The sequence below is a fragment of the Otolemur garnettii genome, unplaced genomic scaffold (assembly GCF_000181295.1).
Source record: "Otolemur garnettii isolate 467f Iridium unplaced genomic scaffold, OtoGar3 scaffold00002, whole genome shotgun sequence".
Lineage (NCBI taxonomy): Eukaryota > Metazoa > Chordata > Mammalia > Primates > Galagidae > Otolemur > Otolemur garnettii.
This window is the reverse complement of record NW_003852397.1, coordinates 6029108-6045944: the sequence shown is the minus strand read 5'-3', so window position 1 is coordinate 6045944 and position 16837 is coordinate 6029108. Positions and strand designations below refer to the sequence as shown.

The 16837-nt window shown below is 39.6% G+C and overlaps 2 protein-coding genes across 2 annotated transcripts in view; one reads left to right on the top strand and one right to left on the bottom strand.

The window, feature by feature from the left end:
- Positions 1–8400, bottom strand: part of FIG4 (FIG4 phosphoinositide 5-phosphatase) — a 98463-nt gene extending 90063 nt beyond the window's left edge. Inside the window, exon 1 of the mRNA XM_003781817.3 lies at positions 8221–8400. Within this exon, the coding sequence (XP_003781865.2) occupies positions 8221–8286 (66 nt within the window). The 5' untranslated portion in view covers positions 8287–8400. The remainder of the gene's footprint in view (positions 1–8220) is intronic.
- Positions 8401–8547: 147 nt separating this feature from the next.
- AK9 (adenylate kinase 9) overlaps positions 8548–16837 on the top strand; it is a 137262-nt gene continuing 128972 nt past the window's right edge. Inside the window, exon 1 of the mRNA XM_023512441.1 lies at positions 8548–8578. The gene's annotated coding sequence lies outside the window, so the exon portion shown is untranslated. The remainder of the gene's footprint in view (positions 8579–16837) is intronic.

The following is a 16837-nucleotide window of genomic DNA, read 5'->3' as shown; positions in this document are numbered from 1 at the left end:
TTCAATTAGTCCAGCCTCTAACCATCCGGTAAGGCAGCCCAGAAAGGGGAAGTGAGTCTCTGATGGTCTAGCAGGGATGTCCACCATTTTTTTTCCTTTTCTGTTGCACATTGGAAGAATAATAGTTTTCTTGGGCCACACATTAAGTACACAAACACTTGAGGTCTACACAGCAAAACTAAAACATTTAAAAAATAAAAAAAGATTAAAAAAAAAATAGGGTGGCACCTGTGGCTCAAAGGAGTAGGGCGCTGTCCCCATATGCCAGAGGTGGTGGGTTCAAAACCAACCCTGGCCAAAAACTGCAAAAACAAACAAACAAACAAACAAAGATAAATACACAATCAATAACAAAAACTGACAGCAAAAGAAAAGGTCTGTGCATACTTTTCACTATATCCAACACCACAGATAAGCAAAACAGTCCTCAAATAATCTGCAAGCGGCCCACAGGCATAGGGTGGACAACTCTCCAAAGAGAGTTCTCCAGGTTCACTCATTAGGGCTTCACGGATTTACTCCTAGGGAAGCCTCAAATCTCTAGGCTTCTCTCTCCCACTTTCTTTCCTTTGGTTCCTTGCTCCAGTCCCTTGGCCAACTACACCCTAGACTTTTTCCCATTCCTTGATTACACAAATCAAGGCTAATTAAGTAAGGTGTATTCCTCGTGATGTGGTTTTATTTTATTCTATTTTGTGAGATAAGGGTAGTGATAGAATCAAGAGTACTTACCCTGCAGAGGTAGGGTCAGGCTCATGGCCCCCCCAGGCAGGGTCAGACTCATGTCCCTCCCAGGAAATAGGAATGCCACCAATCCTGGCTGCTCTACACCTTTAAATCCCTGTCCGCCATAGCCCATGTGTGGATTTCTCACTCGTGAGGAATCTTACCCCTCCTGTGCTCTAGGTGGAATAAAGGCCATTTTAACTGCATGAAATGGATCTCCATTTTCCTTTCGGCTGGCATCTCAGAATGATTTTATTCTTGGGTCTGGAACCTTTCGGGTAGGGAGGAAGTTTCCTTAAGTTCCTCTTTTGGAACTTTTGGAACAAAGCATAAAATGCATGAACTGGTACATATACATACAAGGTCTGACAATTAAGTTCCCAAACTCATCCTAGAATAAGTGCTACATACCTCACTGGTGAGTATCACTCTGGTCACCTTCAAGGTAACACAGCCCCCACCCCAGGCTATGCACCGATGCCAGCACCTAATCTGCCCTTCACAGATATTTTGGTGCTCTTTTTCTGGAATGGCCATCAGAGCTACTGTCATACAAGGTCTGACAATTAAGTTTGCAAACTCATCGTAGAAAAAGTACTACATACCTCACTACTAAATATCACTATGGTCACCTTCAAGGTACCCCCGCCCCCTGGGAAGCTATGCACAGATGCCAGCACCTAGTCTGCCCTTCAAAGCAATTCTGGGACTCTTTTTCCAGAATGGCTATCAGAGCTACAGTCATATGAGGTCTGACAATTGAGTTTGCAAACTCGTCCTAGAAAAACTGCTACATACCTCCTAATATCATTATGGTCACCAGATGGCCAAGGGAAGCACTTCAACAGTGACCACAGTGATGCAGTAATGAGGAATGTAGCACTTTTTCTAGGATGAGTTCATGAACTTAACTGTCTGACTCGTATAAACTAACAATTTTGAACTAGTAAGAGTAAAGATTATCCTAATAAATTTTGCCCCCACAGAACACAGATGTGGGCACGTGCTGTCCTGGCTCTGTTCAGCTACCAATTTTAAAGCCAACTGGTAACGTGTTCACTTCTTTGTTATGAAATAGTCACAGTGATACTAAGACCCCTAATGCATTAGATTCTCACTGGAGCGCAAACCCTACTGAAACTGCACATGCAAAGGATCTAGGCTGCACGCTCCTATGAGAATCTGATGCCCGATGATCTGAGGTAGAGCTGAGGCAGTGATGCCAGCACTGGGGAGCAGCTGCAAATACAGATTCTCATTAGCAGAGAGGTCTGACTGCACAGAGATTTTAATAGATCAATTGCTTGCAGACTCATATCAAAACCCTATCAGTGAGTGGCAAGTTACAATTAAGCTATATGTGATGTCAGGTTTTATAGCAGCAACACTCTTCTGGTATCACTGTCTCCCATCACCCGCAGATGGACCATCTAGTTGCTCTGGGATCCCACTGATTCTATATTATGGTGAGTTGTGTAATTATGTGATTATATATTGCAATGTAATAATTATAGAAATAAAGTACACAATAAATGTAATGTATTTGAATCATCCCCAAACCATCCCTGACCCTGGTCTGTGGAAAATTTATCTTTCATGATACCAGTCCCTGCTGCCAAAAAGGTTGGAGTCTCTTGCTATAGAACACTGAAACGTATTCCTTCTATGTAGCTATAATTTTGTATCTTTTAACAATCCTCTCCCTATCCTCCCCTTCTATCCTTGCCAACCTCTATTCACCACAATTCTACTCTACTGCCATGAGCTCAATGATCTTTTAGTAAAATATATGAGCAAAAACACAGAGTATTTATCCTTCTGTGCCTGCCTTACATTTAACTAACATCCTCCCGGCTCATCCATATTGCCATAAATAACAAGATTTTATTATTTTTTATGGCTGACTAGTACTTTATTGTGTAGATATACCACATTTTCTTTATCCAGTCATCTTTCAATGAACACTTAGGTTTATTTCATTTCTTGGCTATTGTACATAAGCACGAGGGTGCAGATATCTCTTCTATATACTATTTCCTTCCCTGTGAATATATAAGGGGCCTCAAAAAGTTCATGAAAATCTGTATTGTAAGAAAAATATGCATGGATTCCAAAAATTTTCTGTACCAAAATAATCTCCTATTAACTTGTTATAAAATAATCTGAACAGGATCTAGTTTTAGGCACTAAAAAGGAGAAGACATGCTTTTGAAAAGCGCCCCTATCAGAGCAGCATGAGTTCTGCTAAAATTGAAGAACAAACATCAAATTTATGTGACACCTGGGTGGAAGAATGGTGAACTCCTTGATACTCTACAAAAAGTATATAAGGATAATGTCACAAAGAAACAAACCGTTTACAAATGGGTAAGTTTTATTAAGAAAGAATGAGGTCTTAGTATAACTAAGAAAATGCAGTGAAGGCTATGTTAACCAGTTTGATGAAAATATTTCAAATGGTAGATAAAACCAGCATATTGTACCCCACAATTGCCTTAATGTTCACAGCTATGATTTAATAAAAAAGAACAAAGAAAGAAAGAATGAGGTAATATTGAAGATGAAGTCTACAGCAAGGGACCATCCACATCCATTTGCAAAGACAAAGTTCGTCTCTTCTATGCCCTAATTGAAGAGGACTGACAGGTAACAGCACAGACAGTAGTCAACACCACAGAATCTCAACTGGTTTAACTTGCACACAATTGTGATTGAAAAGCTGAAGTTAAACTTTCTACTTGATGGGCGCCAAAACTTGTGGCCAGATCAGCTGCTGACAAGAGAAGAGCTTTTAATGGAAATTTTAAACAAGTGGCATCAAGATCCTCAACCATTTCTTCAAAGAACTGTAACAAAAGATAAAACATGGCATTACCAGGATGATCCTGAAGACAAAGCACAATCAAAGCAATGGCTACCAAGAGGTTGGAAGCTGCCTGGCCAAAGCAAAAGTGACCCAGTAAGAAGCAAAGGTCATAGGTTTCTGGGATGCTCAAGCATTTCTCTGGTGACTTTCTAAAGAGCCAAAGAATAGTAACATCCCCCTTACCGTGTTTCCCCGAAAATAAGACACTGTCTTATATTTATTTTTTCTCAAGAAGACACGCTAGGGCTTATTTTCAGGGGATGTCTTCCTCTTTGTACCAAACGCATCACTAGGTCTTATTATTGGGGTAGGGCTTATATGTAACAAATGCTGCTAGGGCTTATTTTTTGGGTAGGTTTTATTTGGGGGGAAACATGGTATTATCAGAATGTTTTGAGAGAGTTAGTCAAAGTTTTAGCAGAAAACTACAGGAGAAATCTTCACCAGAGTCCTTCTGCACCATGACAAAGGTCCAACTCAGTCCTCTCATCAAACAAGGCAATTTTGAGACAGTTTTGATGGGAAATCATTAGGTACCCACTTTGCAGTCATGATCTGGCTTCTTCTGACTTCATTTTGCTTCCTAATCTTAAAAAATCTGTAAAGGGCACCCATTTTTCTTCCGTTAATAATGTAAAAAACACTGCATTGACATGGTTAAATTCTCAGGACCCTCACTGCTGTAGGGATGGACTAAATGGCTGGTATCATGGTTTACAAAAGTGTCTTAACCTTGATGAAATTCATATTGAGAAACAGTTTATATTTTATTTTTTCATTCCATTTTCCATTAACTTTTTGAAGTCCCCTTGCATATATACCCAGTGGGATTGCTGGATCTTATGGTAGTTTTAGTTTTAGTTTTTTTGAGCAACCTCCACACTGCTTTTCATAACAGCTATTCCAATTTACATTCCCACCATCCGTATATAAGAATTCCCTTTACTCCATATCTTCACCCGCATTTATTTTTTGTCTTTTTGACAAAGCCACCCTAACTGGGGTGATACGATATCTCATTCTGGTTTGACTTTGCATTTCGCTGATAATTAGTAATGGTAAGCATCTTTTTCATGTACCTGTAGGCCATGTGTATGTTTTCTTTAGAAAAATATCTATTCAGATCCTGTACCCATTTTTAATCATATTATTTGTTTTATTTTTAAGTTTTCCGAGTTCCTTATATAGTCTGTACGTTGGTCCCTTGTTGGATGAATTGTTTGCCAATATTTTCTCCATTCTATAGGTTGTCTCTTTACTCTTTGGATTAATTCCTTTTCTGCGCAGAAGCTTTTCAGTTTGATATAGTCCCATTTGTTTATTTTTGTTTTGTGGCCTATGCTTTTGGAGTCTTACCCATAAAATCCTTGCCCAGACCAATGTCCTGAAGTAATTCCCCTATATTTTCTTCTAGTATCTTTACAGTTTAAGGACTTATGTTGAAGTCTTTACTCTATTTTGAATTGATTTTTTCTAATACGGTAAGAAAGGAGGCTGTTCCACTCTTCTGCATATGGACGTCCTGTTTTCCCAGAACCCTTTATTGAAGAAGTATCCTTTCCTCAATCTATATTCTTGGCACCTGAAGCACACTTTCAGTGGCACTATTCTAAATTCTCTTTGCTTCAAATAATAGGAGCAGTAGTAGTAACAGCATTGACCTCCAAAGGTTTTATGAGGAGTAAATAATAAAATATATATTTAGAGTAGTTTGAACAATGCCCAACACAGAAGTACTCCACAAGTATTAGCTACTATTCTCATTCTTACCACCTGTGTACTTTAGTTTTTTTAATTCCTAGGATTTATTTAGTTGCCAGTAATTTTATATCTTTTTCTGAGTTATTTACATCCCTTAAACTTCAAGCCTAATACTAAAAAAAAGAAAAGAAAAAAAATCTGCTTACATCTTTTTCAAGTCAAAAATACTAAAAAGGATTATCTACTTAACAAATAACACAACTGAGGTTCAGTGATTCAGTGTAGCAGACATTTCTCAGGACAGTTGCCCAGTCCCAACTATTCCCTGACACAAAGGGGGTGTTTCCACAGTTAAGTTATTAATGCCAGACCCTCCCTAGCCATGATGATTTGTCCGCCCAGTACCCAAGATATCCAATCATAGCTTGGTCAATCAGATTCTTTCTACCAGCACCTATGCTGCTTTGGGCAGCACTCTGAGAGGGTTCTCAACCCTGCTGTCTTGCTTCTGATTTACCAGAGGCTGGAGAGTTACGATCCTCCAGTGATTCCACACATTGGCTCCTCCAGTATCCTTCTGACAAATCCTTTATCACTAAGCTGACCAGAATTAGCTTCCATTACTTAGGTGGCTGGGAGGGTTACAGCTAGGTTCTAGAATACACATCTCTTTGTGTTAGACCCCCTTAACTATCATCAATCGAGAGTCTACTATTTGCAAGGCATATACCAGATCTGTGCTATGAGGATCAGCAAGGTTTTGCCAGAAAGCCAAGAGACATTATAAGAATAAAGAGCACAGAAAAACGCAAGGCAGACATAGGGAACTGAAAGCAATGCAATTTTACTGCAGAATAAAGCGCATAAAGGCACATAGATAATCTTCAATAAATGTTTCATGAATTGACATTAGATATAAAACCAAACAAACAAGTTGAAGACACATATCGATTATGGCTTTGAGTGCCAAACTAAGGGACCCAGAGTTTATTCTCCTCAGAGTAGGGACCACTGAAGATTTCTAAGCAGAAGAGCCCTGTAATATGAATGGCGCCTTAGGAAAAACACTAACAACCAATTATCACAAATGTTCAACTGATTAATGAACTGAAAGTTCTGTGTTTTAAGTTATTTAATGTTTCTAACTAGGAACATTTACCAGCACATTTTACACATAGCTGGTTCAATTTCAATGTCAAATGATACTTCTGTATGATTCTCTTCAGAGAACTGAAGATATGTGCAAAAACACCTTATTACATAATTTGATCTCCTGGTCTGGATCTAATCAAATGAAGTTGTCAGCAAAATTATTTTAAGATCAACAATGATTCTGTACTCAGTTACATGAGCCAGACATGCTACTAAGGCTACATTATAACTGAGAAACTGTTAAGTAACTTCTTGTACTCCTCTAATGGAGACAACCCAAGCTTCACTGAAATAGTTTATAAGACACTCCACAGCAATGTGAAGAGTATTATGCAACTACCTAGTGTATGCAATCTAGTGACCAGGCAGTGGATAATCTTTTTTTTTTCCAATTCTGTCCATGTTTCTGCAAATGAATTATTTCATTCCTTTATATAGCTAAGTAGTACTCCATGGGCGGGGAGAGAGAGAGAGAGAGTGTATACATTTTCCTTATCCATTCATCATTTGATAGGCACTTAGTTTGCTTCCACACCTTCGCAATTGTGAGTTGTCCTGTAATAAACATTTGGGTACAAGAGTCTTTTTGATAAAATGACTTATTTGCCTTTGGGTAGATATCAAACGGTGGGATTGCTAGATTGAATGGTAGGTCTACTTTCAATTCATTGAGGAATCTCCATATTGTTTTCCACAGAGGTTGTGCTAATTTATAGCCCCACCAACAATGTGTAAGTGTTCCCTTTTACTGCATCCACACCAACAACTCTTGTTTTCTGATGTTTTTACAATGCCCATTCTGATAGGGGTAAGGTGGTATCTCATGGTGGTTTTAATTTATATTTCCCTGATAATTAATGATATTGAGCACATTTTCATATGTCTGCTGGCCATTTGTCTATCATCTTTTGAAAAAACTTCGTTCATGTCTTTTGCCCACATTTTAATGCAGTCGCTAGATTTTTCTTATTGTTGATATAAGTTCCTCGTAGGTTCTAGATATTAGCCATTTTCCTATTCTGTAGGTGGGTAATCTTAAATTCAGTTCCTAACATCACTGTGGTACCCCTACTTAGAAAAGATATAATGTACCAAATTTGCTTTCCAGCCACAAAAATGACAAAGTGTGAAGTACTAAATACAATTTCCTTTATTGAGGAACTAGTAACCTAAATACATAAAAACTGATCTGCTTATTCACTATCAACATGGCCATTTGAAAATTTTTTTAAAAATGCTGTGTTGGAAAAAAACAAGTGAAGACCAACATAATGTTATCCCAACAAATTAGCTGTCTTCAAACAAAATAAGTTTTGTCTTCCTTTCAAATAAGAACCCCCCCCCCAATCTGCAATACCATTACACATAATTAACACACCGTGGAAGAGGAAGAAAGAAGTCACCGCGTCTTAGGTCAATTTTTTTTCATACCCTGCCTGTACTGTAATTTGTTAACTTTAGAACTTTAACAGACTTTTTAAAGCTGAAAAGAGAATACAGTAACTCATACAGAGCCTCCCAAACAGTTCCCGGAGCATCAGAAGCACCAGTTTCCAGTGTGGAAAGAAGTACATGGGAACACAGCAGTGCCCCGGGTGCAGAAATAGAGTGGAGACCTCAGGCACAGCCCAGGAGGGGGCCTGATTTCCCCCAGGCTATGCAAGACAGGGCTTTGAGACCGGATGAAGGAGGTGGGGGTGCAGCCTCTGTCCTAGGGCCCCACACTTACCCGGCTGGCAGCCCCCCTCCCGCCCCACCCCGCGCCGGGTACTCACAGCTCTGGTCTCGTACAGCACCAGCTTCTGGACCGAGCTGATGATGGGGGCGGCCGCCACGGGCATGGCGAGCCCAAATGAGGGCCCCGCGACTGGGTGTCAGCCGCCAGACCGCCCAGGAAACCCGGCGAGTAAGCGCCTCAGAGCCCCGGTACCAGGTCTGGCCAGGTCAAACACCGAACCCGGGCTAAAGAATCAGCCACAGGTCAGAGGTTTCCGGATCCCAGCGCCCCGCCCCCAGGCCAGCCCCGCCCCGGGCACGCGGCAGCAGGGCTGGAGGATGGACCAGAGAGAGGGGGTGTAGAGGCTCTCAGAGCCTGCGTGCTGCCGGAGGAGGAAGCGGAGGGCGCCATCTTTGGTGAGGGCAGGAGAAAATTGGACGGAGAAAGAGTCGCGGGATAAATTGAGTCTCCTTTATCTCCCTCCGCTCTTTGGAAAAAGGGAGAAAGTTTGGCATTGGGTTGCTTCTTTTAAAGCAGGCCCTCCGGGTTGCAGGATAGATCCATTCCCAAATTGGTCTGTTTTTTCCGTACTCACTTCTGCCCGAAATGTGCTATCCGATGGTCCTTCACTGAGCGTATATGTTTTCCCTCTCATCTCTCTCTTGCCTGTTTTTTTCTTCCGACAGTCAATAAAAGCCATGTTGTACCAAGGCTGTGTGATCCAAGAAATTTTTTTCTAATCTCCTGAAGATGGACATTTTCTGACTTTGCCACATATTTGTGTCTGAGGCTAACCATTTGTGGATTCTAAAAATGGGCTAGCGAGTGTCGTGTGGTGGAACAAGCGCTGGCTTTGGAGTCTGGTGGTTCTGTGTTAAAACAAGGTTTCTTGGCCGGTGCCTGTGGCTCAAAGGAGTAGGGCGCAGGCCCCAGCCAAAGACTGCAAACAAACAAACAACAACAAAAAACAAGGTTTCTTTCATTTCGTGTGTCTGAACATAAACGGACGGCGTATATGCCCTCTCTTCCGTATTTATGAAATGGAGTGCATTATAATTATGACTACAAAATTAGGTACAAAAGTGAATATTTAGAATAAAGAAATCAAGGAAGCACAGCCACACCTCTCGAGGCCCCGTCCTCGGGCCCCGCCCTCCACTGCAGGTTTCCCCGGCAACCGATCAACAGCTCCGCGGAGCCTCGGGAGTCTGGTGCTGTCCCGGCTGTAGCTCAGCCGCCAGGTAAGAAGTCTTTTTCCAGGTGTCAGCCAGGTCATTGCCCACCGCCCATATGCATTTTGGTATCTGTTGCGCGGGACCTCACCTCCTGCGGGGACCCCAGCCCAGTTCCTTTTCCTGCAAAACTAAACTTTGGGATCTCTTTGTAAATCCGCTTTCTAAAACTCTTTCTCCTGTCAACGACTAATATGTATTAATTCCACAAATACTTGCTGAACACTTAATAAAAGAGCATAAGATGGAGCGGAGTGGCAGCTAAGCTAGCACAGGCGGAAGTGCTATGTTTCCCAGGAGACGTGACCGTCTGAATCTCAAAATCCACTGCTGAAGTTTCTCAACTGCTATCAGTGTAATGAAACATTTTTAAAAAGTGTATAGAATTATAGCAGAAACACATAATATGCTATTATAGATTAAATTGTAAATTCAAAATTGAGAAGTCACAATTTTTTAAAAGATGTTTAATTATAGTTTGGGATTACTTTTATTAAGAGCTAGAAAGAAGGTCATATCAGTTCTGGCATTTTGTATTCAGTTGGATCTTTTAACTGTGAAAAAACCGTTAGCTCTGTTCCTATTTCATAATAGAAACTAACACTTTTGAATATGAGTTAGCTATTGCACAATGTTGTTATCTCGGATAACAACTCTTAAGATATTTGTAGAATTCTGGTTTTCAATTATTATATTATGCTATAGTTAAGCACGTCCATTCAAACCTTGTCACTTTATTTCACCTAGAAGCAGATCCTAAGACAAAAATTGGAAGGCAAGTAGTTTGTTTATATGGGAAGTAATCCCAGGAAACAGCAGGATGGAGGGGAAGGAAACTAGTAAAGGGGATGTTATCAAACAAATTTCTCTGTGTCTGAACTAGGGCATACTAGGTTGCTTGTTGCAGAGTTATCCCCTCTTAGGGGGCAAAGGAGCTGAGAGATTTATTCACCAACTCTCATCAGTTGTTGGTTGAAAGCTGCTATAGCAGAGCATTGATTCCTGTCTGCCCTGTGCTCAGGCAGAGTGGATTCAGGTACCTGGAGGAGAGCCTTTGGAAGTTAGACTGGCCATGCATAGAAGAGGTGCATGTCCAGTGGGTATGGATGGGGAACTAAAGCATTTCATACATTCTGCCTTTTGCACCTCTCATATCCACTCTTCTCCCACGTTAAATTCACACCATCACCGATTTTTTAAGGTACTGGCTAGGCCCAATTTCTAAAAGAAAAGGATTTATAAGAAGATAAATGGGGCAACTTCCAGAATCCACTGCAACTAATCATAAGTCTGTAACTGGTGATTCTTCGTCTCTCTCTTCTGTTACCCTTCTAGATTTTCCGTATCCCTGGCCAGCACTTCTGCTGTTCCATGTTGTTTGTCTACCTGGATAACCAGCTTTGATCCCTGAAGAATGTAAGCCCCTGGTTACTATGTCTTTGTGAGGTTTTGGTTGCTGCAGTTACCCATTCACTTGACATGAAAGCATCAAGAGGTGTCTCAGAGAATCACTGAGTTCAAGAAATACACCCCTCCCCTCAATTACACAGCAGCAACCCTGTGTCTACCTCCCAGTTCAGTAACTCCTTAGGGGCTTGTAGAGTCAAAAATGACCAGGTGGCAGCAGGAGCCTTAGATTTAGTGAGACCTTTACTGGGCCCCTAATAGACTCATGTCTCCCCTAGACTTGTGTCCCCCCTCTGCCAAACCTAGCCAGGAATCTATGGCTCCAAGGCCACAGGTAGCCCTCCCTAACCCCAAATGCAGCCCTGTGACAAATGCAAACTTCACAGAACACATGCACCTCCAGATAACAGCACAGCTAAATCAACACCCAGCTGTAGCCTTGCGAAACCCTTTGCCTTTGCAAAGATCTTGATTTTTTTGTTTGTTTTATATGATTTTTTTTTCATTTTATTTTTGATGAATATGAGGGCATAAGTATTTAGGTTACTTTGTTTTTAATTCTAAGGTAAAGTTCAAGTTGTAGTTGAGCCCTTCACCCAGGGGCTTACTGAACACCCTCACATTGTGCACACTAGGTGAGATCCTGTCAATTGCCTCCCTTCTCCCCTTTCCTCTCTCCCTCCTTTCCGCTCATCCTCAATAGACTATACTTGTGTTTTTTATTTCATGTGGGCATGTAGTTGTCTATATATTGGTTTCATATTAGTATTGAGTATGTTGGATACTTGTTGTTCCATTCTTGAGATAAGGAGAATGTGCTTCATTTCATTTCATTTCAAGAATGTGTTTACTAAGAAGAATGTGTTTCAATTCTATCCAGGTAAACACTCAAGTTTTCATCTTTTTATGGCTGAATAGTATTCCATGGTATACATATACCATGGCTTGTTAATTCATTCATGGGTTGATGGGCACTTGGGTTGCTTCCATGTCTTTGCAATTGAGAATTGAGCTGCAATAAACATTCAGGTGCAAATGTCTTTGTGGCAGAATGATTTTTGTTCTAAGCCCTTGATATTTAAAATCTAGCCCTGATTTTTCCTTGATTTTTTTCCTTGATATTTAAAATCTTGCCTTTTAACTAGAGTTATTGACATGATCGACTTCTTTGAATTTATTTCTACCATATTATTTTACTTTCATTTGCCCCATTTTAAAAATTTGTCTTCTTAATGACAATTAATGATATGGTGGGGGAAGGGGAGAGCAGAGAGAGAAAGAAGGAGGGAGGGGTGTGGGAAAGGAAGAGCAGAGAGAGGAAAGGAGGGAGGGGGGTGGGGTCATGGTATGTGCCACACCTTTTGGGGGCAAGACACGATTGTAAGAGGAACTTTACCTAACAAATACAATCAGTGTAACCTGGTTTCTTGTACCCTCAATGAATCCCCAACTAAAATTTAAAAAAAAAAAAATTGTCTTCTTTGCCTCTCCTTTCTTATCTAAGATTGTCAGTTTTCCTCTTTTACTTACTTCTTTTTTCTCTTTCCATTTGTTTAAAAATCATGCTATCTATGTCTGTTCAATGTCATGGTCTAGATACTAACACGTGCATTTAATAAAGTCTGCACCGATATCTTTACACTCCTCTGAAAAATGCAAGGTCATTAGAATGCTAAGACTCCTGTCCTATCCTCTCCATGTATATGCTGTCAATTCCCATTGATTTCATTCTAGCTTTATTTTCCTTTTTAAGCTCAGAAACTGGGCATTATTTTCATTTTGTATATTCAGTATTTACATTTGTTTATCAATAATTTTGCCCCCCTTTTTTTTTCTTGTTTCTGAGACCTACTAGCAGGGATCATTTTTTCTTTGCCTGAAGTAGATCCTTTAGACTCTCCCATAGGGAGGATCTACTGGCAATGAACTCTCTCAATTTTTGCCTATCTGAAAATATTTCAATTTGCCCTGTTTTTGAGACATAGCCTCTCTGAATGCACAATTCTAGCTTGAAACATATTTTTCCTCTCAAGTCAATGTTGTTTCCAAGGTCAGCTATCAGTTTAATTGCCGTTCCTTTTGGGGTATTGTCTCTTTTCTTCCAGGTGTGCTTTCAGAGAAGGCCTCTTAGTCTTCTGTATTCTGCGGATTTACCGTCTTGTTTCTTCCTATGAGTTTCTTTGAATTTATCCTACTTCATGATATATTCTACTTCTATTTTTTTAGACTAACAAAAAATGCTTTACTAACACATGAGATTCACAGAAGTTTCCAGATAAACCATACAAAGTGGTCACAAGCTTTTTTTTGAAGGGGAGAATCTACACACAACAGCAAAGTCAAGTGTTATCAGCAAGCATGGTGATGTTTGTTTAATGTTCCTATTTTGCCTCAAACAATCAAGCTTATCCATGTCTCAAGTTTGACTTGGCTAGAGAAGAACCGGTTAGCTGCTTTTAACCAGTGCAATTAGATCACCATAGAAAGGGGGAAAGGAGACCATAAAGTTAAAATAAAACTGCTTCCCCCCTCAAAAAAAAAAGTAAAATAAAATAAAAAAGTTTCCACACCCCTGCAGTGAACCATGACAACTGCCTTCACTCATAGTGCTTTATACTTAAACCATGATGGGGAAATGAATAAAAGAGAGCGGCCACTGCTTTTAAAGGCTTTGCAACTATCCAGGTGATACTTTTAGCCTCTGCTCGTACTTTACAACAGTGAATCAGGGCATGACATAGATTTGCTAATGTGCATTTAATCACCAAAGGACTGAAGATGTCTGGGTTTTTATTCTGTAAGGGTTCTAAGACTGTCCATAGAAGTCTTGGCAGAACAAGAGAAGTGATGCACACTTGATGGGTTGATTTAAATATTAAAATCAATATTTAAATAATTGATTTAAATATTATTTATGGCATATAGCCTAGTCCATGCTCTAGCTCTTTGTATGGCCTGGGCTTCGTTGGTCTTCACTGGTCCTCTGTGTCATTTGCTAATGGATCACCTGGACTGGGAGCACTTAACAAAGCCTGGATCGGTAGCAGAACTGTGCAGATCTACAGTGCTAGGGACCATTTATCTTTCAAAATATCTGTTCTTCACAACTTGTGTACATTAGGATGATAAATTTTGGTCGAGAAACATGCTTTCGGAGCTGCTGTTGGGTATTCTTCTGGAAAGAAGCGTTTGAGTTTAAAAGTTTCTCCCTCAAAGGAGAAATCCCTAGGGGCCACCACTGATGGGCCACATGAAAATAACAGGCTTTAATGCCAGGAACTGGTTCTTCCAGCAAACACTGGGTTTCCTTGAGGATCCTGTGGGGCAGTGCAGCCTCATATCCTGAGTTTGGCCTCTGGTCTCATCGGTGGCTCTGCTCCCCTCATGCCCAGGTGTATGTATTCTACTTCTCCAATCTAAAGATTTCTTCTTGTCAATGGTTCTGGAAAATTCTCGGTCACAGTGTTTTTGAATATGTCTTGCTCCTTCTCTTTCCTCTCCTTTTGGAGTGGTTAGAACTTCATGGTATTAACCATGTCTCTTAGCCTCTCTTTAATGTTTTTTGTTCTTTCTACTTCATTCTGGATAATTTCTTAACACCTGATTCACAGTTCATTTATTCTCTTTAGTTGTATAATCTGTTTGTACAGTGGTTACATTTTCATTATTCATTTTCATATTTTTTATTTATATACATCTACTGGAATCTTTTTCAAATCTGTTCTGTCATTTTTTATGGTTCGTTTTTCCCTTGTTTGTATTTTCAGTCCTCTTTTATTTCACTAAGCATATTAAATATATTTTCTGGCTAGATAATATTTTAGTTAAACTTTTCATGTTGAGATAATTGTAGATTTACAGGCAGTTGTAAGAAATAATACAGAGGGATCCTGGATACCCCTTTCATACTTTCTGTCATGATAATACCTTCTAAAACTAAAGCACAAGACCACAGCCAAGATATTGACATGGATATAGTCAAGATACAGAATACTATCATCTCCACAAGGATCCTACATGTCTCTCCTATACAGTCATACTGACTTCCCTTCCACTCTCCCCCCTTCATAATCTCTGGCAAAGCACTCATTGGTTCCCCATATATTTTTGTCATTTCAAAGATATTATATAAATGAAATAAGACAATATGTAATCTTCAGGATTAACTTTTTACGCCCCCCCACACACATAATTCTCCAGAGATTGATCCAAGTCATTGTGAATCAGTACAATAGCTCATTCCTTTTTATTAGTGTCATATTCCATGATAAGGATATACTACAGCTTTTTTAACCATTCATCTTTTCAAGAACATCTGGGTTGTTTCCAGTTTGTGGCTGTTATAATAAGGCTGCTATAGCATGCATGTATAAGTTTTTGTGTGAACATAAATTTTCCTTTCTGTTGGTTAAATGCCAAAGAATGCAACTGCTGAGTCATATGAGCTGTTTGCATTTTCGTTTTTTTAGGGACCTGCCAAACTCATTTCCAGAGTGACTGTACCATTTTAAATTCCCACATGCAGTGTATGAGGGACCTGATTTTTCTACATCTTCACTAACATCTGGTGTTGTCACTCTTTTTTATTGTAGCCATTCCGATAGGTGTGTAGTTGTGCCTGATGGTGGTTTTAATTTGCATTTCTCTTATGGGTAATGATTTTTAACATCTTTTTATGTATTTATTTGCCATCTGCATAGCTTCTTTGGTGCTTTATTTGCCATCTGCATGGCTTCTTCAGATCCTTTACCCATTTTCTGATGAGACCGTGATTTTTTTATTTTTTACTGTTGAGTTTTGAGAGTTCTTTATACATAATCAGCTATCTAAAACAATTCATCCTTTTGAATTCAAAATGCCTCCTTTATCATATTTTATATGGGTGCACATTTAGTAGGTCTGGAACCCCTTCATGCATGGCTCTTTAAACATACACATACACACACACAAAATGAAACAACAAACAATAATTTAATTGTATGTATTAAGTTGAAGATGATTGGTATCTTTACCCAATTAAATTTTCCCACACAAAAATATATTCTACTTCGTCATTCATTTGAGTCTTCTTTAGTATCTGCCAGCAACATTTTACAGTTAATGAACCTAGATATCATTAGCGCACATTTCAGACCTCTTTGTAGCTTTTGTGCAATTGTGAGAACTTTTTATTGTCATTAATAGTCTAATGGAAAATTATTGGGTTTTAGAAAATATTTTCTCTACATCATTTTAATTAATTATTTAATGGTTCCAATAAATAATATTACCATTATTTTGTTAGTATTTTACATTTTGTTAGTACTTTAAGTTTTTCTCTAATCTAGTAATATTCAAAAGAATATTGTTCATTTTTTTTTTTTAATTTTCAAGAATTAGTAGTTTTTGGAAATACTTGTATAATTATTTTTAACATTATTTTACTGTGATCAAGAAACATGTCTTGGCTGGGTGTGATGCCTCATGCTTGTAATCCTAGCATTGTGGAAGGTCAAGGGGAGGAGGATCCCTTGAACTCAGAAGTTCAACACTAGCCCAAGAAAGAGCGAGACGCTGTCTGTACTAAAAATAGAAAAATTAGCTGGGCATTGTGGGGAGTGCCTGTTGTCCCAGCTACTCAGGAGGTTAACACAAGAGAATCCTCTTGAAACCAGGAATTTGAGGTTGCTGTGGGCTAGGTTGACACCATGGCACTCTAGCCCGGGTGACAGAGTAAGACTGTCTCAAAAAAAAAAAAAAAGTTTTATGTTGTTTTTACTATCTATGTGATAGACAGATTCTATGAGTCTATGTAATATTTTAAATATACAAATTTTCTGGCTCAGCGCCTGTGGCTCAAGTGGCTAAGGCGCCAGCCACATACACCTAAGGTGGCAGGTTCGAATCCAGCCTGGGCCTGCCAAATAATTACGGCTGCAACCAAAAAATAGCCGGGCATTGCGGCGGGCGCCTGTGGTCCCAGCTACTTGGGAGGCTGAGGCAGGAGACTCTCTTGAGCCCAGGAGTTGGAGGTTGCTGTGAGCTGTGATGCTACAG